Source organism: Parasteatoda tepidariorum, chromosome 4 (assembly GCF_043381705.1).
Source record: "Parasteatoda tepidariorum isolate YZ-2023 chromosome 4, CAS_Ptep_4.0, whole genome shotgun sequence".
Taxonomy (NCBI): domain Eukaryota; kingdom Metazoa; phylum Arthropoda; class Arachnida; order Araneae; family Theridiidae; genus Parasteatoda; species Parasteatoda tepidariorum.
In genome coordinates, this window is record NC_092207.1 from 27,400,531 (window position 1) to 27,425,039 (window position 24,509).

At 28.1% G+C, this 24,509-nt stretch overlaps 1 protein-coding gene across 6 annotated transcripts in view; it reads right to left on the reverse strand.

The window, feature by feature from the left end:
• The window catches only part of LOC107446020 (salivary peroxidase/catechol oxidase-like), an 87,083-nt gene that overhangs the window by 23,626 nt on the left and 38,948 nt on the right, over positions 1-24,509 (reverse strand). For all 6 annotated transcript variants that reach the window (XM_071179574.1, XM_071179572.1, XM_071179569.1 and 3 more), the window contains 4 exons: positions 17,449-17,585; positions 15,216-15,377; positions 11,562-11,758; positions 7,601-7,770 (listed from right to left, as the gene is read on the reverse strand). In XM_071179574.1, the coding sequence (XP_071035675.1) occupies positions 7,601-7,770; positions 11,562-11,758; positions 15,216-15,377; positions 17,449-17,585 (666 nt within the window). The remainder of the gene's footprint in view (positions 1-7,600; positions 7,771-11,561; positions 11,759-15,215; positions 15,378-17,448; positions 17,586-24,509) is intronic.

Below are 24,509 nucleotides of genomic sequence, written 5' to 3' on the forward strand. Positions count from 1 at the left end.
AATTAATAGAAGTATAGACAAAAGTATTGTGGCACACCGAAGTAATGTGAAAAAAAATGTAACAGTTGCGAGTATACAACTAACTTCAACCATTGGCCAGAATGTATCATTTATCCATTTGCCATATCTACCATTTATCTGAAATTTCAAAAGTCACAAAAATAAATTTAAGTAATTAACTTCTACTTCAATTTAAATAGCTATTTATCTTTCTCATCATTACTATTAGTTCTCTATTAAATCATGATGGGAGATCAAAAGTTTCTCGAAATTTCCAGAACGCACACACAAAGAGACTAAAGCAATAGACAAAAGTACTGCGGAACCCGTTAAAACTAATTAAGAAACGGAGGAATGAAGTGCGCTAAAGAATTCCAAACCGTATTGTCGTACATTTGTTTGGAACAAGTAAGGTTAATTAGAATCGGGAAACCAATTGAAATTTAAATATTTGCTTATGTTTTCTTTCGCTCTTCAAAACAAACCGTCTTGACGGCTTAACTGAAACCATTAAATCCTTAATTGAGAGTGTCAAGTAGAATTCGCTTTTAAATTCTGTTTGTGTAGTTAAAAGATTATTAAATGCTTTTAGATAATTGCGGAAATGAAATTATTCCGTCTATAATGAAATTATCTGAGAAATTGGGACCTTTTTGTGTAATCTATTTACTACTTTTTTTAACTATGTCTGTTAAACTATAAAATTAATTTTATTATTCAAAATTAATTTATCAGGGATGAGTAATTTCAATTCAACCCATTATTACCCTCCGATTCAGTGTTAGAATTTTTATTCCAAAAACTACGGTAAAATAACCGGTAGCAATCTGTCCATCCAGCTAACAGTAAAGTTTACGGTAAAAAATATTTGTTACTTTTACGGTTTTGAAACCGTTTACAACTAGCATGGTTTCAAAATTATAAAAGAGAAATTCTACTGGACATGGAAGCTAGGTTTTTCGTTAATTTAATGGGCATTGAAGTTAGATTATGGTTGAGAGTTTATCCAATGAACCGTGGATTGTGGTTTAATTAGTTTATGTAGTTGTTTCATTTGTCGTTCGAGATGCGAAATACTAAACTTTTTCGTACTAAGCAGTTTTATGGTGCTGCCATCTATGTATGAATGAGAGTATCGCATTCCAATAATCCAGGATCACAAATTAGAAGTGAAAGACATTGAAAACTCTTAATGTTCTGAAGGGTATGGAGAAAATATTGCGGTGTCAACGCTGGGATTCGAACCCTCATTCTGTCAATCATGAAATTGACAGATTAGCCCTCTTGGCTATAATATATACCTAGCTACAAGGAACTCAGTGGTTTCATTAGGTGGTCCTAGTTGGAGCATTAAATTTCTGGTTGTTTAGCCGTTTTATGTAAAAGCAGGTAATAAGTAGTTTTTCTGACAGTCAACAGTTTGAATACCATCTTATTTATAGTTATTTAACTATTTTGCTTGAATATCATAAAATAACAATAAAATTTTTATTTAGCAGCTTTTTTTCGAGAAATTTCTAACAGTGCTGCCTAAAAATTCTCAAAAAGTTTATAAATGTTAATGTAAAGAAAAACAACTTCATTCTTGTTCATTCTTAAAACTGTCTTTTCAAATTTTAAATTTGCTATTACATATTATAAAATCATAAGTTTAGTATATTTTGTATTCAAAATTAAATAATGATTTACATTGAAAAAGTATTTAAAATTTAAGAACTAACAAATCAAAATTATGCATTTTCTTAAATTTCATCTCTTCCAAGTTGGTTAGATTTTATATTCATTTCTACTTAACAATTTTATAATCTAATTAAATTTAAAACAAAGGTAGCTGGATTTGTTAAATTAAGTTCTATTAAGTTCTAGGTTGATGTGCTAAAATTCCAAAGTCATAATAAAAAAAAAAAGTTTAACTCAACTTTGTGTTGTCATAAATTTGACATAAGTTCTAAATTTAATTAAAATTTTAATGCAAATATTTGTTAGGAAAATATCATTGTACTGTAAAATTCTTATATTTTATAAACATTTAAAAAATACTGTAACTTTAATAAAAGAATATATAATAGAACTTTTACTTTTTTTTTAATCTTTATACTATCTTCTAAATCAATAAAACGATTTTGTTTTCCTAAATAATTTGGGAGTCAGCATAACGTAATTTTATTGATGTGTTAGATATTGATACTTACAATACTTTTATATGTTTTATGATACTTTTATACGATATTTTTATGATAGCAACCGAAATAAAGCTTCATTCTTTTTCCATTTTTATCCAAAAACATTACTATAAATTAAAACTGCAATTTTATATAATAACTTGATAGCTTCTGTAATTGATTAAGTTTGCAATTTTAGTTAATCACTAATTTAAGAAACATTTTTCAAAATCCTAAATTTTGTTACGAAGCGTTTTTCACATTAGGAAAAAGAACATTTTTGGCTGATATGTTTAAAAAGTTTAAAAGGCATATCAAAAATTCATAGTAATCTAAAACATTAAGTATACTCAAAGACATTAATTATGCATTTTTAATGCATTTTTAGTTGGCAACTGGTAATTCATTTAGTTGTCTGTTATTAACGTTAGTACAAAGATTTTGGCTACCTATTTCCACAATAATTAATATCCGCTTAGCAGTTGATTTGAAATGTTTACAATTACAATGTTAAAATGTTACAACATTACAATGTTCATGTTCACCATCTGGATAAAACACCTGATTAATTCATGCTTTTAATGTGTTTTGATGTTTTTTACATGTTTTTAATTGATGTTTTCAACAGTTAAGAATAATATTTTAGGAAAAATAAAACATGATTTTTAAACAAATTTAATAATGAAGTTTTAAACCATTGAAACTTAAATATTGTTCACATTTTGAAATAAAAAATTAAGATAATTTTGTTTTTTAAGCTTTAAATGTAAATTTAATGCTTAAAAAGAAAGTTAAAACTTATAGTGGTATAATTTTCGTACTGCTAATATTTAAGACATTTTAAAATTACTACAAATCAATTATTACTATTTAATAAACTCACTAAAATATATAAAATATACAATATATATATATATATATAAAAGTTAAAATATTGAGAAAACATGGAAAATAATAATTATTAATGACAAGAGAAGAAGAAAAATTATTAAAATAAAATCATTTTTTTAAAATATTAAAAAAAATTTATTATTTAAGATAATTAAAAATGAAAAAAAAAACTTAAAATTCGGAAAACAAAATAAAAATAATAAAGATAAATAAATATTTTTTGTGTGCTCCTCACACTATTATATTGAAATATTTCGCTTTGGCTATACCGATACCATAATAGAAAATACTGCTTTTTACGGATATAATCGTGTGAGCTGATGAAGAAATTATATCTTTTCCTCATTTTTCCTTTCCTGATTTTTAATAAGTTTTTTTAAATAAATAAAAAAAATTTAAATATTTTTAAAAATGATTTCATTTTAATAATTTTTCTTCTTCTCCTGCCATTAATCTTTATTATTTTCCATATTTTCGCAATATTTTATCTTATTTTCTATATACTTGCAACTTATGCGTAGTTAATAAAACTTATAAATTTCTCTTTTCTTTTAATCCTCCTTATATGTATAGGGGAGAGTCGGGTAGCCCCGCTCACTTAAGGAGTATTGCTTATATTTCTGTATAATACTGAGTAATAATCAACATATTTGTATGTTTCTATTGTTTTATCATCTAATTAANTTGTATAGGGGAGAGTCGGGTAGCCCCGCTCACTTAAGGAGTATTGCTTATATTTCTGTATAATACTGAGTAATAACACAAGCCTGCGAAATTGAACTTTTTGAAAAATACAAGAGAAGTTATTGTTGATTTATAAGTTATTTGATGTGCTGATTTCGAAAATGACCTTTATTTTTCCCAATCACATCAGGATTTTTTAAAAAATCGATATCTATGTTTTTACTAAAATCCTAATTGGAAAGGAATTCTCTCAAACAATTTTGCATGTACTGTCCGGTAACTGTTCTCTTCATTCATTTTGATCTATGTAAAATTTAATCTTGTGAAGGAAAAATTATTTTTGAGCTATCAGCTAACTTTTTATATGTTAAAATGAATGGAAAATACTGTTACCAGACAGCAGAAGTTACTTCTGGTCGAGAGACAAACAATAAGTTCCTTGTGTTCAAACTTTTTACATCGGTTTCTAGAAGAAAATCACCAACATGCCATTTTAATTTGTTTTTATTGAGATAACTTACGTAAAATAGACGATTATTCAAGAATAACAAATATTGCGTATGTGTATATGAAAGTTTGAAACAAAAATAAAAGCAAGTAAAAAACAGAAGAGAAAAGTTTCTATTTCAGTATGTACTCGTTTTCCCCTGAAATTTATTTTTGATTATCTTCTTTTATGCTTAATCTCATGTTTATTCCGAGCTATCATCCAACAGTAGTCAGCGAGCATGTTCTTGTCCCATCTTCCTTGATATTTACGCTCCATATCTCTGATATCTTGATGGAACCTTTCCCCTTGTTCTTCGCTGACTACTCCTAAATTTCGAGGGAAAAAGTCCACATGTGAGTGAAGGAAATGCATTTTTACACTCATGGAGCAACCCAACGTTTTAAATTTGTCCAGCATTTTCATTACGATTTCCTTATAATCAGGATCCTTGTAATTACCCAGAAATTTACTGACGACATCTTTGAAAGCAACCCAAGCTTCTTTTTCCGTTTCTGTCATGTTAATCTGAAATTCTTTATCCTTCATGAGTTTGCGGATATCTGGATCAACAAATATTCCTTCTTTCAACTTAGCTTGGTATAAAACTGGAAACTTTTTGCACAGGTTTTTGAAACAATTGCCATCTTTTGGAACAGCCTTGACAAACTGCTTCATTACACCTAATTTTATGTGTAGCGAAGGTAACAATACTTTTTTTCGGATCAACTAGGCTGTTTCGAATAACGTTCTTGGTGCCTGGGTCATGATTTTGTCTTTTCGGCCATTCTTTTTTGACAAATGTTTAAGTCTTGTCACGGCTGTCCCACTCATAAATGAAACATGGGTACTTTATAAATCCCCCTTGTTGACCAAGAAGCAGTGAGATGACTTTCAAGTCACCGCAAATGGTCCAACTGTGGACGATATATTTTATTTTGTTCAGGACGAGAGTCAGGTTTTCGTAGCATTCCTTTAAATATACTGAGTGTCCAACTGGTACTGATGCATACTGGCTCCTATGATGAAGAAGAACAGCTTTGAGGCTTCTTTTAGATGAATCTATAAACAGCCTCCACTCATCTTTATTGTAGATGACATTAAATTTGCTCATCAATCCAGGAACATCAGAACAATAGACCAAGTTCTCCTCTTCATCAAAGTACTTAATAAATTTCTTTTCACCATTCTTGTACCAATAAAAAGATGGTCCTTTGGCCAATAAGTTTTTTTTTTCAGTCTGGAGCCCAACAATTCAGCTGCCTCTTTCGAAAGGCCAAGACTTAAGCTCAACCTGAGAGGAGGGCTGAGGTAAACCGGCTAGAGATGGTTTATATTCAATATCGGAGCCTTGAACTTCTGGATGTTCCGAGTCTGAAGACTCTGAAGAGATGATTGGTAATTCAGTTAGAGGCAAAGGCACAGGCACATCAGGTCCGTGAGGAACGGGGCGTATGGCCGATGGAATGCTATCAGGATAAGATATTAATCTTTGATTCTTTCGGTTATACCCTCGAACATGGCAGGAACAGAAATAACAATCATCAAAGTGGTTTTGGGCTCCCTCCACGTCATAAGAATTCCAAATCGTAAAGCAGTCTTCTTTCCTTGATGCCATAAGAGTAGATCATAAGACGCTGCACATAAACTTTATGAGGTGCCCAAGATTTGTCCTGATCTCCGAGTTTCATGCCAAAATATGCTAGATAAAGGTGTCTTACATAGCCTGTAATGCTCCTCATGCGATTTTTAGCAACTCTATATTCGCCGTATGTATAACAAAAGTCATCTGGGAAATTTTTACCATGTCTTGAACTCAAAGCCATGTTTCAGGAAACGCACAGAAAAAAGCAAACTTTAAAATGACTCCCTATTACACTTGCTAGTGTTTTTGAGAGGTCAGCGAGCCTAGATAAGGATTCTCGCGACGCTATTGGAAGAGAGACATTGTTACAGAAATGGGATGGTGACAGGAAGTAGTGATAGAGGGGTACTTTTGAAGATTTGACCAAAGTAGAATCCTGGTCAGTCAAGAAGGGAAGAAATTCAAAAACGAAAAATTTTTTATGGTAAATGTTCATAAAAATTCCAGTAATATTGAATTTTTATAAAAAACCTGACGTGATGGACATTTTTCATTACTATTTTCCATTTCAGCACCAAAAAATACATTACATTAAGTTCAACTATCAGACCCCTTGTATTTTTTTCATCGCAGGCCTGTGTAATCAACATATTTGTATGTTTCTATTGTTTTATCATCTAATTAAATAATGCAAAAAGAATAAACCAAAAAAAGAATAGTTAAACTTAAAAAAATAGAAATTTAAAAAAACATGTTTTTCAGCTCTTTTCAAAATGTGTCGGGTAGCCCCGCCCAGTTACAAAAATTGTGTTTTTTGGCTATTTTTTCAGGAGTAAATGAGAATGACCAATGTATTGACAATAGATAAACCTCATTTATCATTTTTATCAGACATAGGAAATTCCTTTGTGNTTTTCTTATTATTAAGATATATATATATATATATTCATATACAAAATGTTTAAAGAAATTTTAAAGTCTACTTAGTTGGTAATATGTTAACAAATTATTATTAATAAGTTTTATTAACTACGCCTAAGCTGCAGGTATATAGAAAATAATATAAAATATTGCGAAAATATGGAAAATAATAAAGATTAATGGAAAATTTTAAAGTCTACTTAATTGGTATTATTACAACAAATTATTATTAATAAGTTTTATTAACTACGCATAAGCTGCAAGTATATAGAAAATAAGATAAAATATTGCGAAAATATAGAAAATAATAAAGATTAATGGCAGGAGAAGAAGAGAAATTATTAAAATGAAATCATTTTTAAAAATATTAAGAAAAATTTATTATCTAAAATAATTAAAAATGAAAAAAAATTAAAATTCGGAAAGCAAAATAAAAACAATAAAGATAAATAAATATTTTTTTGTGTGCTCCTCACACTATTATATTGATATATTTTGCTTTGGCTATACAGATACCATAATAGAAAGTGCTGCTTTTTACGGATATAATCGTGTGAGCTCATGAAGAAATTATATCTTTTCTTCATTTTTTCTTTCCGGATTTTTAATAAGTTTTTTTAAATAAATAAAAAAAAAATTAAATATTTTTAAAAGTTTTATCATTTTAATAATTTTTCTTCTTCTCTTGTCATTAATCTTTATTATTTTCCATATTTTCTCAATATTTTATTTTATTTTCTATACATATATATTCATATAACATATATGAAATGTTTAAAAAAATTTAAAAGCCTACTTAATTGGTAATATGTTAACAAATTATTCCATGAGTAAGAAATTATAAAGTATCTGAAAAATTTTACATATTACCTTCGTTAAATGATGATTCTTTACCACCATTTTCATACCAAAATCTGTCCCCTAACTTGAGACGTCGAAATTGTTCGGCAATAATGCAAGCAAATGTTGGACCCAGTATAGAATCTGGCAAAGGAGTTTCTGCACTTCCAGCTGGATACAAGTCGACATCATCTACATTCCTAAAAAGTGCATCAGCAAAAGTTATAATAAAAGTTGATGTGCAACTAGTAGTACGTGTTTTTCTTAACTTCAAAACTTAAACTTCTTAACTACTTTTCTTTTCTTTTTCAACTTTTAAAACTTTAGCTTCTTAACTTCGTATTTTTCTTCTTATAGTGATAATTCTTTCTATTAGATTGTCTTATGTAATAAATTAAGTAGTGTTAAAAAAATAAGTTTCGCATTAAGAATTTATTTACATTAATTTTGTATTTTTATAAAAAAAAAAACTAAGTTGCGAAGTAATTATTTAGATTTATTTTTGATCCCTTCTAAAATGGCTGCACAAATTATAAACTTAAACGTTGTTTTGATGCCGCATACTGCCATACGAATTATTAATGACGGAGCTTGCCTTTTTCGAGCTATATATTATACGTAGCCTTGGTATAATATATAGCTCGGGATAGAGCGTTCGCCTTCCAATGAAATGAACCACTTTCGAATCCCAGCGATGACTGGTCTATACGAATTCCGCACCCGACTCACACCGATTACAGTGTTGACTTAAAATATCCTCAGAAGTAGATGATTAATGGACCCCTTGCTATCAGTCTTTCCGTGGGAGCTTTTCGCAGTTTTCCTCTCCATGTAACGCAAATGCGTGTTAGTTCCATCAAAAATTCCTCCTCGAATTTCTTCCCATACTTGATTTAGGAGTTACCTTGTCTTCTGGATTGAGTTCAAAATTACAAGGCTACGGAGTTGAACATTAGTAGTCGCAAACTTAAGGAATTGGGTAGGTTGCTCAACGACGGATATAAAATAAAATTTAAAAATATTAAACGATACTCAATTTTTAATTCGAGAGGTGCGGGAGGAAGTTGCAAGTAATGGGTTTTCTAATGGGTTGAGATTTCTATTTTATCACACGTCGGAGATGGAAATAATTTCAATACTTCAGTTGCATACCATACGAAAATGTTCCTAACTCATATTTGCTGTGATTTCAGTAATTTAATAGGTGTTTGAAAGACTTAGCTTTATTACTAAAATTCAATGGATAAAGTAGTTCGCTTACGTCGCACTAGAGCTGCACAATGGGCTATTGGCGACGGTCTGGGAAATGTCCCAGAGGATGAGCCGAAAACATGCCATCACAATTTTGATCCTCTACAGAGGGGATGGCACCCCCACTTTAATAGCCCTGCACGCGAAGTCAAGCACTTTACGGAAGAACAGTTTAACAAGAACCGATACAGCACACCCTCGGTCCCTACGCAGGCTGATCCAAGTGGTCACCCACCTGCACACTGACAGCCAGCAGCCAGTGATGCTTGACTTCGGTGATCTGCTAGAAACCGTGTTTTAACGATCAGTCCACTGCGGGATCAATGGATAAAGAAATTGAACAATAGCGTGGATATCTCTTTAAAATGTTTAAAATCTAAATCAAAGTACAAAAGCTTGGCAACAGCTTGACAGTAAAAGAAATGCTTTACTTATTATTAAAAACTATTCAAGATCTTAGGATTAGAGAAGTGATTGAAGAATTGGAGTAATGCAGTTGAACTGTGCATTCGGATAAGTTATTTTAAAAATTTTTTTGTTATGCGAGATAATTTTGAAAGGTGACCAAGCTGGTTGCCAAAGGCCACTTGTCTATTGTTATTATATTTATGTGGATTAAGGTAATACTTTATTTTGAAAAAAAATTTCAAAATTTATATTTTAAAAGGTTATGTTAAATGCTTTGTAAGTTTTTTGTTAAAACCTTTTTATATAGCGTAAACTGCAAAAAAATCGCTTTCCAACAACATTATTTTGAAAATATTTTAAAGGAAATATTACCATAAGTTTTTTTACAGATATTATAATATTTTTACGTTACTGTTTTTTCATAGATTATAAATGCAATTTTCTTCAGGGTTATCTTACATTAGTACTTTAATTTCAGTAATATTAAACATAGAAAATGTAAACTATTGTGAAATATAGAGCAATAACAAATTAAGATATTATGAACAGAAAAGAATTTTTTTTACCGAAACAAATCATGAATATGATTGAAAACTACAGTAATATAAAACTAATTTAGGAAATATAAACTATTGTGAAATTTAAAACAATAACTAATAAAAATATTAGGAACCGAAAAGAAATTTTAAATCAAACAAAATCACGAATATGAATGAAAACTACAATAATATAAAACTAATATAGAAAATGTAAACTATTATTAAAAACTAAGAAATAACAAATTAAGATATTACGAATAGAAAAAAAATTATTTATCAAAAAAATCATGAATATGAATAATAAGGTCAAGTAATATAAATGTGTATGAAATAAAGAAAATATGAATTTGATAAAATTAAATTATAAATTTGATTTGAGCTATGTGATTATGATTTTATACGAAATAATAAACAAAATGGAAATCAAGAAAAGAAATTAGAGTTTAGGAAATTCAGAAAATTTGAATAAAATTTTAAAGGTGAATGAAATTATAAATTTGTTTTAAACTTAATAAAATTATTCCAAATTTGATAAAATTATGATTTGAGTTGAAATTGTTATAATTTTTTCAAAAATTTTATTTAAATAACCCTAAATTTGTAGGAAACTAAATTTGAATAAAACTTTCAAATTCTCAATTTGAAGGAAATCTTTCTATCATGAATTCAAATTAAACTTTTATAGATTATAAAACTATAAGTTTAAATGAAATTATGAGTTTAAATTAAAGCAATGAATTTAATATTGAATTATGAAAATATTGAAATTTTAATGAAATGATTATAAACTTGAATAAAATTATGCAATTTTCTGAAATTAAATGCGAATGAAATTATTCCTTTTTTTGGAACTTAAATTATAAATTAAATTATAAATTAATTATAAAATTGCAAATTTAGTTAGAATTAGGAATTTAAATGCTTGTATGAAAGTTGTTAAAAATTATAAACCTGAACAATGTCATAATCTCCGATTAAATTATGAACTTAAATGAATTTCTAATTTGAATAAAACTTTGCTTGTAAGATAAAATGATAGAAGGTATGAATAATTTTTAATAGATAATTAAAACAATAATTCATTTTTGTATGAAAACTAAAACCCAGCTCTAATAACAAATTTTGTTTGTTCATTTTTTCTTAAATTAATAAGAATTGCGCTATTATAAACTTAACTAATTATAAACTCTATTATTATAAACGCTATCATTGAAACTTTGCTTGTAAAATAAAAGGATAGAAGATATGAATAATTTTTTTATAGATAACTAAAACAATAATTTACTTTTACATGAAAACTAAAATCTCGCGATAATAACAAATTTTGTTTGTTTATTTTTTCTTAAATTAATGAGAATTGCGCTATTATAAACTTAACTAATCATAAACTCTATTATTATAAACGCCATCATTGAAACTTTGCTTGTAAAATAAAAGGATAGAAGATATGAATAATTTTTTTATAAATAATTAAAACAATAATTTATTTTTACATGAAAACTAAAATCTCGCTCTAATAACAAATTTTGTTTGTTCATTTTTTCTTAAATTTATGAGAATTGCGCTATTATAAACTTAACTTATTATAAACTCTATTATTATAAACGCTATCATTAAAACTTTGCTTGTAAAATAAAAGGATAGAAGATATGAATAATTTCTTATAGATAATTAAAACAATAATTTACTTTTGAATGAAAACTAAAATCTAGCTGTAATAACAAATTTTCTTCTTTTTTTCTTGAAATAATGAGAGTTACATTATTATAGGCACATATATAGTTAAAGCTTACCTGTATAGCCTGCTGAAATTTCTAGCCGCTGTTGGATTCATGACGGTGAGTAGATCTTCGAAATTGCGAAGACGAGGCAAACCACAGTATTCACGCCACTCATTGTAGCCCGATAATCCGTGATCACGACCCCTTTGAATATTCAAAGCAATCAGGTCTAATCCATGACCACCCATACTGAACAATCTTCCACTCAGCTATGAACAGCAATTTAATGTTAGTTATAGATTTAACAATATTGTCTAAATTTACAAATGATTTTCCAAGCTTAATAATTTGTAAACACTATTTTGAATTCATTGTATTAATCTAGTCATTGACTATTAAAATGCAAGAGCAACAGAAAAAGTATTATAGCATCTCGAATTTATAAAAAACGATTTTATTTTTAAAAATATACAGAATTGCTCATAAGACATTAAATATTAGCTTTTGTTAACCGATTCTTGATTTTTGAAAAACTGTAAATTACATTCCATTTTTTAATAGGTAATAGTAAAAAAATGAATTCATATATTATAAAAGCCTATCATTTATTTGTTCATGTATAAAAATAGGTGCACATTATACACGTTTTTAGATTTGAAAATTCCTGTGTCCACATTTGGGAAACTTTAACTAATTTTCAATTTATGTTATTTTTAAGATCAATTTTAATATCTTCTATAGAAGACAACTGATCAAACGCTGATTGTAGTATGGTTTATTATTATTATTATTATTATTATTATTATTATTATTATTATTATTACAATACCTTACAGAAAAATGGCATAAAAAGTAACACAAATTTCTAGCTATGTAAAATGTGTAACACAGTTTCAATTTCTGCTACAGAAGACAACTAATCAAATACCGATTGTAGTATGGTTTATTATTATTATTATTATTAGGCATTAAGTGTAACACAAATTTCTGATATAAAACGTAACTTTTTCTATAGATTCTACAGTGCTGATTTCAAATGTTATAAATTATTATTATTATTATTATTTTAAAACCTCGCAAAGAAATGGCATAAAGTGTGACACAAATTTTTCATATCAAACAGAACTTTTTCTATAAACTTTGAACTGCTAATTTTAAATATTTTAAATTATTATTATTATATTGAACTATAAATTGAAACTAAAATTTCTATATCAATTCAACTCAAAATTATTTTCCATTATTCTTTCTGTTATTAATGCTAAAGAAAAAAATTTTCCTTTATGGATGGTTCACTATTTTTTTTATTTTATTTCATTTTTTATTCTATTCTATTTTTTGGAGAATAAAGCGTAGTAACATTTTTTTGCGGCCCCTCTAGTCTATTCGGCACATTTAACGCGCAATATCCCAGAAGCCGAATTATTGCAGAACCATGAGTGAACAAAAGATAAAAACATGTTTAAATTCAGTTCCTCAAAATCAATAGAAATTTTATTTAATGACAAATTTTTAAAGCAAAATAAGCAGAAAAAGTGAAAAAGTGCGAACTTGAAGCTTATAAGTACAAAAGCGATTCAAATTTTAAAACCTCTTAGCTCGTGCTTATGTTTCGATGCCCAGTAAGCATATGTATTTAAAACTATTTACACTGCCTTTCATTTTCTTTAGACAAAAAGTATTTAAATATTTTATAAAAAAAAATTAGNTCAATTTCTGCTACAGAAGACAACTAATCAAACACCGATTTTAGAATGGTTTATCATTATTATTATTATTATTATTATAAGACCTCGCGAAGAAATGGCATAAAGTGTAACTCAAATTTCTAGCCATGTAAAATGTGTAACACAATTTCAATTTCTGCTACAGAAGACAACTAATCAAACACCGATTTTAGAATGGTTTATCATTATTATTATTATTATTATTATAAGACCTCGCGAAGAAATGGCATAAAGTGTAACTCAAATTTCTAGCCATGTAAAATGTGTAACACAATTTCAATTTCTGCTACAGAAGACAACTAATCAAACACCGATTTTAGAATGGTTTATCATTATTATTATTATTATTATTATAAGACCTCGCGAAGAAATGGCATAAAGTGTAACTCAAATTTCTAGCCATGTAAAATGTGTAACACAATTTCAATTTCTGCTACAGAAGACAACTAATCAAACACCGATTTTAGAATGGTTTATCATTATTATTATTATTATTATTATAAGACCTCGCGAAGAAATGGCATAAAGTGTAACTCAAATTTCTAGCCATGTAAAATGTGTAACACAATTTCAATTTCTGCTACAGAAGACAACTAATCAAACACCGATTTTAGAATGGTTTATCATTATTATTATTATTATTATTATAAGACCTCGCGAAGAAATGGCATAAAGTGTAACTCAAATTTCTAGCCATGTAAAATGTGTAACACAATTTCAATTTCTGCTACAGAAGACAACTAATCAAACACCGATTTTAGAATGGTTTATCATTATTATTATTATTATAAGACCTCACGAAGAAATGGCATAAAGTGTAACACAAATTTCTAGCCATGTAAAATGTGTAACACAATTTCAATTTCTGCTACAGAAGACAACTAATCAAATACCGATTGTAGTATGGTTTATTATTATTATTATTGATTGGGCAAAATGTGTAACACAAATTTCTGATATAAAACGTAACTTTTTCTATAGATTCTAAAGTGCTGATTTCAAATATTATAAATTATTATTATCACTATTATTATTATTATTTCAAAACCTCATAAAGAAATGGCATAAAGTGTGACACAATTTTTTTATATCAAACAGAACTTTTCTAAAGACTTTGAACTGCTAATTTTAAATATTTTAAATTATTATTATTGTATTGAACTATAAATTGAAACTAAAATTTCTATATCCATTTAACCCAAAATTATTTTCCATTATTCTTTCTGTTATTAATGCTAAAGAAAAATGTTTTTCCTATATGGATGGTGCATTTTTGTATTTTTTTATTTTAATTTATTTTACTTTCTATTCTGTTCTATTTTTTGGAGAATCAAGCTTCGTGATCTTTTTTTTTTGCCTCCCCTCTAGGCTTTTCGACATATTTAAATATCGCGCAATATCGTAGAAGCCGAATTATTGCAGAACCATGAGTGAACAAAAGATAAAAACATGTTGAAATTCAATTCCTCAAAATCAATAAAATTTTTATTTAATAACAAATTTTTAAAGCAAAATAAGTAGGGAAAATGAAAAAGTGCAAACTTGAAGCTATTTACACTGACTTTCATTTTCTTTAGACAAAAAGTATTTAAATATTTAATAAAAAAATAATTGACTTCTTATTTTAAAAATAAAATATCAAATATAGAAGTAAAATATCATATTGATTATAAATTTTTGAATAATCTTTATTTTTATTTAAGATATTTTTTATGAGAAATATAATTTCAAAATAATTTCAGAACCAACACATTAACATTAGACACAAACTCTATCAATCTAAGTATTCAAACAAATGGATTATATACGTTACAAGTTACTAACATTCTTAATTAACATTCTTCAACTGTGAAATATGCCTATAATAATTAACTGAATCATTTATTGATGATGTTTCATTTGAAATGAAAACAAACCATGCGTTTAACTGTTTGAACTACACATAGGCTATAAATACTAATCGATTAGTGTCATTTATTAATGAAAAATGAGTACTCGCCTCTTGAACTACGTGATGATCAAAGGATTGAGCTGGCTGCAAGATCATCCCTCGAACAAGAGCATCAAAACTGCCTTTTTCATAAAGAATAGACGGGTCGTAACTGTGACTGAGACTGCTATTATACCTCGCTGCCTGAGCAGTATACATTTCCACTGAACTCTGCCACAAATAAATTAAGAAGCATCTTTTGAAAATCATAAGAATCAAGAATAATAGTCTCTTCATAACTGTTTATATTATACTAAAAAACTATTTATTGATAAATATGTTCAGTTCAAAATTAACAGGCCCCATCTGTCACAGGATGATTAAAAAATCCTCTCCTAGTCACCACCCGAAGGTTTCTTTTTTTGTCGAAAATGCACATAATGTGCACATTTTACTATTATTATTATTTTAATAAATATGAAATTCATAAGAATATTTTATAATACCCTGAAAATTACTTTACTTCACGCTAGCTTCTTAAACTCTTTTTTTGTTTTTGAAATGAACCTGGCACACTGTTAGAATTTTTAAAAAATTACGGTAAAGTAAACGGAAGCAGTCTGTCCATCCATAAAGCAGTAAAGTTTTTTATTTCCAATGAGCTACACAAGTGCGCACACAAGAGCAGACCTAGTGCGTTCTCCAGAAGTGGTATTCACTCTTTCAGGACCACCACAATGGGTGAGATACCGTTGGCCATGTTAATTTGGACGTCTAGTTTCTGCCTCACTAGATGGCAGCACCGAGACTCTTATTTGGATGCTAAAGTAAAACAGTAAAGTTTACAGCAAAAAACATTTTTTTTACTTTTACGGTTTTGAAACCGTTTAGAACTGGTATGGTTAAGAAACCATGAATACAAAATTATACGGTTTTTTAACCATTTAAAACTAGCATGAAAATTCTAGACTTTTATATGATAAGCAGCTTTATGATGCTGCCATCTATACGTGAATTAAAGCATGAAGTTCTAATAGTTTAGGGTCGCAATTTATAAGAGTGCAAGGCACTGAAGACTCTTCATATGAAGGGAATGGAGCAAAGATAGTGATACCAACGCTGGGACTCGAACATCGGTTTTGTCGGTCATAAAATTGACACATTAGCCCTCTTGGCTATAATATGTACCCAACAGCAAGGAACTTAAGTGTTTTCATTAGATCGGCCTAGTTAGTGCCATGAAATTCCGGTTATTTAACCCTATTTGGTAAAGCAGTTACTGAACGGTTTTCTCACAGTCAGCAGTTTGAATACCATCTTATTTATAGTTATTTGAATATTTTGTTTGAATATGGTAAAATAACAGTTAAATGAATTGTTATTTAACTATTTTTTCCAAGAAATTTTTAACAATGTAATGTTTATCATATTTTGAGAAATGTTGTTGATATGGTAATTTCAAATTTGTCATTCGTTTTTGTTCATCGCATAATAGATTTTTAAAACTGCTTTTGAAAATTTAGAGAAATAATGCTTTATATACTATGCAAATGCATTTCTAGGATTTAAAAAAAAGTAAAGTAAGCACGAAGTTTCGTATGAAAAATTTCTTTAATCTTTGCATTATATTCAGAATCCACATTACTGAATCGTTTACTGTTATTAGTACAAAAGCATATGATTCTGTATATTCAGCAATGGTCACAGAAAGTCTAGTTTTTAAGGTTTTGCAGTACTTTTGTTTTGAGTAGTCCATGTTTTTTTTCCAATGACCAACTGGATAATGACCTAGGTCATACAGGCACCTGAAGGGCAGATTTGTTGGCCACTCTTTCAAGGGTACCATATAAGGTGAGCCAACGTTTCTCCCACTGTAAGGACAGATAGTACAGAGAAGGAAAGAACATCCATGCCTTGCGCGGGATTCAAACCCAGAACCTTTCTGATGCAAGGGCAGTTCCCTAACCCCTACACAGGCCGGTCGTCTGAGTAGTCCATGTAAAAGCAGATCTTTGTGTAACTTACGGCTGTTCTCTACGTAGCGACCTGATGTAAGGTGAACGAGTAATTCAACTGATGGTGTTTATCTTTAGTAATATTAACAATTTTTTTTCTCGTTTAAAACTTTCAATTTTTGAGAATATGGCCACGGTCAGAAGTAAAATTTCCTAATTTTGCCCTATACTTATAGGACAAAGTTTATATAGTTAATTTATATGTGTAAATAATAGTGAAGTTATTGAAGCAATCAATTAGCATTTTACAGTTATGCATTATATAAATTAAAAATTTTTTTACTTACTTGTACTAATGTGTGCCCAAATCTGTTCGCTGCTGAAGCAAATGAATTGGTAATACCAGCATTTAAATCCTGATCATAATCAAAACTATAACCAGTTAATTTTGGAGTCAGTTCGTAGGCTGACATTACTCTATTGCCTGAAACAAAGCATTCTTTAAAGAATCGATACATTGATTATTTTCAGAACTTCGATGATGCATTGAAAAACAATTCAGAGTATGGTGTACCAATCTTTCATAATTGCTACAGCTTTAAAATCAGATTAATTTGAAAGTTTCGTTGTATCATATTTTCTCGCAATAAACTGTGTTTTAATTTCAATGGCCTTTTCTTAAACATTTTATTATAATAAAATTGTATAGCGAGTGACTTAAATAGAAACAACTAAATAGGGCTTGAAAGAAATACAGGGTGTCGCAAAATTCATCTAGTATTCATAGTAAGCAGAAAATTTTTATTAAAAATTAAGACTTTTCAATTGATTCTTAAGGTGTACAGCATAGGATTGTATATGAAACAACATATATACACACTCTCTTTCATTGACCATTTTGCATAAATGTGTTTGAATTTCATTGATGCGGCATCTAATTTTAACACGTTGAATGCCATGGGGGTCACCGGTGACCAGCACTGAGTTTGTTCGTAGCGCTACGGGAGTCACCGGTGATCGGCGAAGCCAAGATTATTGGAAGCACATAATTCAAGTAAATTTTTAATGCTTTTAATTTTTTAATATTATTATCATTGCTATTTAAATGGTTTGAAGAAATTAATGCAATACATACTGAGAAAATCATTTTGACCAGATAGGCAAGCCATGTAAAATTAGCGTGGCATTCAACGTGTTAACCTTCAAAGTGTGAGAAATCATAAGCTTTCTGTCATAAACCTTGGGCCTCAAAACAAGCCAAAGTAAATATTGAAACCAAATTACATAATTACATAATTTGGTTGGACTTCCAAGCACTACATACAAAACTTACACGACCAGAAAATGACACAACTAAGTTCAACAATCAAAAACGTTATTCTTTCGTGTAGAGCTCCCTTTTTTAGTAACCCTGACTTACCAAAAAAGCACATCAATGGAAAAACGTTACTCTTTTCTTTTGTTTTGGGTTCCATTTAAGTAACCCTGACCTAACAGCGTAGCTCAAGAATGAAAAAACGATACTCTTTCGCATAGTGCATCCTTTTTAGTAATCGTCAGGATGCACAGCAATGAAAAAAAAAAAAATTTTTTTGTCGGGCTTCTTTTTTTATTTATAAGCAGCTTAACCCTGTTTAACCAGCAGTAACTGTTTTTTTTTTGTTTTTTTGTAACAAAATTCGTACAAAATGGTGCAAAATTGTAATCTTGCGCGAACTTTGGGGCGCTGTTCATTAACATTTAACTATATTAGACTAGTTTCTTTTTTTTTTATTTCAAAATTAAAATTTCTTCAAAAAAAAAATATTTTTATACATAAGAGAGTATATTGAAGAAATTCAAACTCTGGGAACTAAGTGCTTACTCGGCTTTCAAAACGAATCTATATCATTTCGAAATATTCTAACAATCTTTTTCAAATTCAATCTCCATCAGAAGTAAATTCTTTTCTTTTATAAGATATTTTAACAAACAAAAATACTCGAGCTCCACCTTGTACCTATTTCCATATTTTTCTCATTAAATTCCAGCGATCGCAAAATCAACAAATTAAACCTTTATAATATTCAATATTTTGTTCGAAAAACGTATTTCATTTCTCCGATCATTATTCATTTAAAATCATCAGTTTGTTAGAAAATAAATTACCTTAAGCTCAAAAACAATTTGTTCCTAAAAAGTATTTAAATCTGTTTAAATGATTACACATTTTCTGAAAATCAGAGACTTGCAATATAACGTGTTAAGAATTATAATCACTAGTTATGGTTTCATTAGAGTATATTTTAAGCTATGAGTATAAAATAAAAAAATATATAAATGTAGACAAAAAGTTTGAAAGTAAATACTTTCAGAAATCAAATTTAATGAAACGTTTTATGCAACATTTTTTTTTAAAATTCGAACGAATTTTAATAGTTGTGGTATAAAAGCGGGATCTTTCAGATAAGTCTTTTTCGGGGTGTTCTATAATGACTGTCTTTAATATATATTTTTAGAATCTTTCGAAAAAGTCGAGAGTGGTAAAAAGTTGCTATCTAAATCAGCTCCAGTTTCAAACAGCAATCAAATAAGTTTTGGAAGTTTTAATCTTATTTATACAGATTTGTTAGTATTTATGTTTTTTTAACTTAAAACAATAATTTTGCCCCTTAGTATTTTCTATTTTGACAGGAAATCTAAAAATATCTGTTAAGGACAGTGATTACTTAAAATCTTATATATTTCAAATGCATAACTAAAACTAAAGCATAGATCCAAATTCAATATTTTAAATTTTTCGCAAATGCCTTAAAATATATTTCTGGTATTCTATAAAATGAGGCATTCTCATAACAACTTGTTGGGGGGGGGGCAATGGGGCCTTTGGGATCATCTAAAATTGCGCACCTTCGTGACCAACGTCATAACAGTGGAAATGTGATCAGCATTGTATCTCGTATTCTATTTATTCTATTGTACAATCAATAATTTTTTTAAATCCTCTCAAATTCTTGTCAGTATAATAAATTACAATTATCATAGGTTGTTTCTCGGTTTAACAAAAATGACAAGTGCATCAATCCACGATTTTCAAACAACACTATATTCGCTGTTCATATTTCTCCCGTTTGCTCTAAATTTTTCAAAAATATTTTTGCATTAATATTAAAACATATGAAATTGCCCGAAAATTATTAAAACAAATCCTGTCTAAAAACTTTTTGCTTCATTTTAAAAAAAACTAAAAAATTCCTAAAATTTTAGAAAGCTAAGAAAGAGTCAAAAAATAATTAAAAACTGAAATTATGCATATTTCACAGTTTAAATTTAACAACAAAATTTTTAATTACTAGCTACAAGCTGAATATAACTTAAATAAACAAGTGAAATTGCTTAATATGGTTTTCTTACATTATATTAAACAAATGCTTTTTTGCAAGCTGATATTAATACTATATTTTAAAAGTAAAAAAAAAGAATACTTCAAACTATGACTGTTACCGAATAACAACTGTGGATGAACTTAGGATGTAGTTTTAGAACAATCGGTTAATTTAATCTAAAAGGGCTAGTAGATTAAATTAACGTATCCGACTAGTTTCGACAATTTTTTCTTAACTATAGATAAAAAATTTAAAAAATGTGTGTATAAACTTACAAAGCTAGCAAAAAATCATTCTTCATTTATTGTTTTTTTAAATGATCATTTTTAGGTAAAAATAAGACATTTTTTTACATACTCTGTAAAAAAGTCTATAGTCCAAAATAAAAAATCCTATGAGAATTTTATTTAGAAGGTTATGAACTTTTTTGTAAAAACAAGTATATATACTACTGAGTTAGGAATCAAAATTTTGAAAAAATCTAGTTTTTTAATATTTCCACACTCGACTTAGCGAAAAAACGTGCATTTAAAAAAATTTTACTTTTTTCTCTTAGTCTGTAATTCAAAACATGCGTTCTATAACCATAAATACTCATGAAAAATTGTAGATAATTATTGCAAAAACAACATGATATATCGTGTTTAAAGTGGTGTAAAATGTGAAAAAAAAATTGATTTTGTGATAAACGCATTTGAAGACTAAAAATCACTGTCTATCCAACGTTATTACCTTGTACAAAAACTGCTATAACTTCGGAAATAATTAGAGTGCAAAGAAAAATAAAGTACTTTTAGAAAGCTAAGAGTTTAGGGATTTAAAGTTTATAAACTCGATTTGTAAGCTTTTGTTCAAAATTTTGACCAGTCAGTTACCTTAATAATAATAAAAATAGAAAAAAAATTAAAAAAATCAATGAAATGCATGCATATGATTGAAACCATTACTACAGAGGAAAATAAAGCTTTTTATTAATGAATTTTTTTTCATAAAGAAAAGTACGAAATCGATACTTTCTAGAAAACAATGAATCACTTAGAATCGCATTAAATCTTATTTTAATTTCCATTTCAAAGAACTTTTTTTTTAGAAAATACATTCCATTGAGGATATTTTTTTGAAATTTATCCCTCATTCATATCCAAATAAATTCATTTATTAAGGCTATGCATTTTAAATATCTCATGATGAAGTAAGTTTTGGAAGGTTTTATGGGTTTTTTTTAGCCTCATTATCATACATAATTAGATCATCAACTTAATGCAAAAGAAACTTCCAGCACAGAAAAACACCATCAATTTTCGAAATATTATTAGCAATTGATGTTGCGCCATCTATTGTCTAGAAATGAAACTATGCTTTCATTGCATACTTATTATCAAAATTATCTTTTGAACAGTATTATCTTTCATAACTTATTAAGGCGTCAAAATAGTAAAGACACTGTTACAAATGCTTGAAAACAAATATTTAAAAACCGAATCTATTTACTTATCTATTATTTTCTTTAAAATGATGTCAACTTCCTAAATGTAATTGATACTTCTAGTTCTCATTAGATACCAAGTGTCTTGCTACTTTAATGCAATTGGTTAAAATTTTGAACTACTTAATGCGAATAATTGAAAGTTCGCATAATATGTGTTACATGCACTTTAAGATTTAAAATAATTAAACTCGAATATTTTTGAATCATGAAAATAAATTCTATTGCTTTACTTCCAGCATTTAAAAAAATTTATTTTCGGGTATTAAATAAATTTCTAACAACAGGTTAGTAATTATTTTACTGTAAATAAAAGTAAATATGTTAAAATCTTTCAAAAAAGTTCTCATCAGCATTTTTTTTCCTCATAAAATTCAACCTTTACAAGCACCAATACAAAATAATAGTTTTTGACCATTTGCCCATTTCCGTCTATTTTGAGCCAAATAAGTGGTATTTTTAAGCTCCAATTTCGTTGCTACATACAAACATTAAGCCAACATGAAAAAAATATATGAAAAAAAAAAACTTTTTTTAAAAAAACGGTTATTTTTAACCCACTAGTGCACACTAAATCTTTTATACGAAAATTTTTTGTCCTCAATATTTTTGAAAAGTTTTTTAAGCAAAACCATCATTTGTTATATGTTATCCCTTAAAGTAAAATCTGAATTTATACAGACAAAATTTTAAAAAATTAAGCTTTTTATAGTTTTCTAATTGCTTCAGTGACGATCAGACTTTTTTTTCAGAAATATATTCACAATATATTCCAAATGTATAGGTTCAAAATTTTTATTTTAAAATTTTGTACACAGCTTAAAATTCTAACATTGCTATAAATTTTCTGTACTAACTGACCACTTGGAGAGGTGATAAATAAAAACTACTACGACCTAAATAAAAACTACTACGATAAATAGAAACTACTACGATTTTTCGAAATTAAAATTGCCAGTTTTATGGTCAAAAGTATCTGTTGACACCATATGTCTCAAAAATAACTAACCATGTTGAATTGAAATGAAAAAAAAAACGAACGAAAATGGAAATATACGCTTTGCTGTATTTTGGTTTGGTAACCAGATATTTTACTCTTAACACGTCTCAAAATTAGTTACAAAATTTATTTATGATGGATTACGCTGATGAATAAGAAACTACAAAACAATGTTTTCAAAAGAAATATCTCCTGCAGCAATATCATGGTCTAATCAGAGAATAAAATTAAATAACACTTGTGCAAACATTTCAGTTTGAAAGATCTGGCAAGCAGTAAAATAATGCTTTATAGTTTATCAAGTAAGCGCCACTTTTTTGAAAAATTTGTAACTAATTTTCAAACTTGTTTAGGATAAATTTCTATTTACCTAACCATAACGTAACTGATCATTTCCATTTCATTTTTCTTTAATTATCTTTTCAAGTAGTCGGTCACTTAATGAACACTTAGTAAAGGGGAAGTAATAGGTTTACCTTTTATAAGAAAAAATACTCTTCATTATTACCTAAAAGTAGAGGTAGGAATTCACTGTATGTAATATGTTGAATTTCAGCGCAAAGTAAGCGTCTGGCTTCGTGGAAGAGTATCTCGTCGTTCCATCCTGGATTCAGTTTAGAAAGTAGATCTGCCAATCGGTTGTGCTCTCTTAGCATTAATCCGTGCATAACACTGAGAAGAATATTTTGATTGGATCGTTTGTCACCTACAGAAATATATATTGTATCGATATAATTGTGAATAAATTGATTTTCCTACCTTTAATGAAATTATATACAGGTTATTCATAATTCCCTCCGGGGTTTCGAAGCGTTATAGTAAAAAAACGAAGACGAATATGGCAAAAAAGAACATATGAAATTATTCCGTAAGTATTCAAGTTTTAATTTAAGCAGCTGCCGGTAGATGGAAGTAGCATGTACCACTGAAGCCAGTTGTAGTAAAGATAAGGTTGTAGTAAACGAAGGGAATTATGAATAACCCTGTATAGAAGATGCTTAAGTACCATTTATAGATTAAGTAGTACCATTTCAAAGATCAAAGATTCAATCTCAAATTAGGTCCATGGCGAAAATAATTCTGGTAAAATTACCGCACTATATGGTAAGGATATTACTGGTAAAAAAAAACATAATTCTGATCATAAAACCAAAATATACGGTATTTAACCATTGATTTTGTAATTTTTCTATTCATAAATTGTAACGGTCTATCGGAAATTCTAGTTTTCAAAATTGTAATTCTTATTAACCACACGTTTAGTGAAACATACGTATGCTCTAAAGTACCATGGCGAATTGCCAAATTTGACCTCATTTACCAAATTTTAACGCATATTATAAAACGCTATTTTATTGTTAATTTTACCAAAATCATTACCAAAGTGCTTCGATAAAAACTATCGAGTTTTTGCTGTTCCCATAGAGCCGGAAATAAGGTAAATTTATCATATTCTGATAATTTTGAACATACGTTTTTTCTCAGTGTAAACAGTTTTCCTTTTTTTTTTTTTTTTTTTTTTTTTTTTTTTTTTTTTTTTTTTTTTTTTTTTTTTTT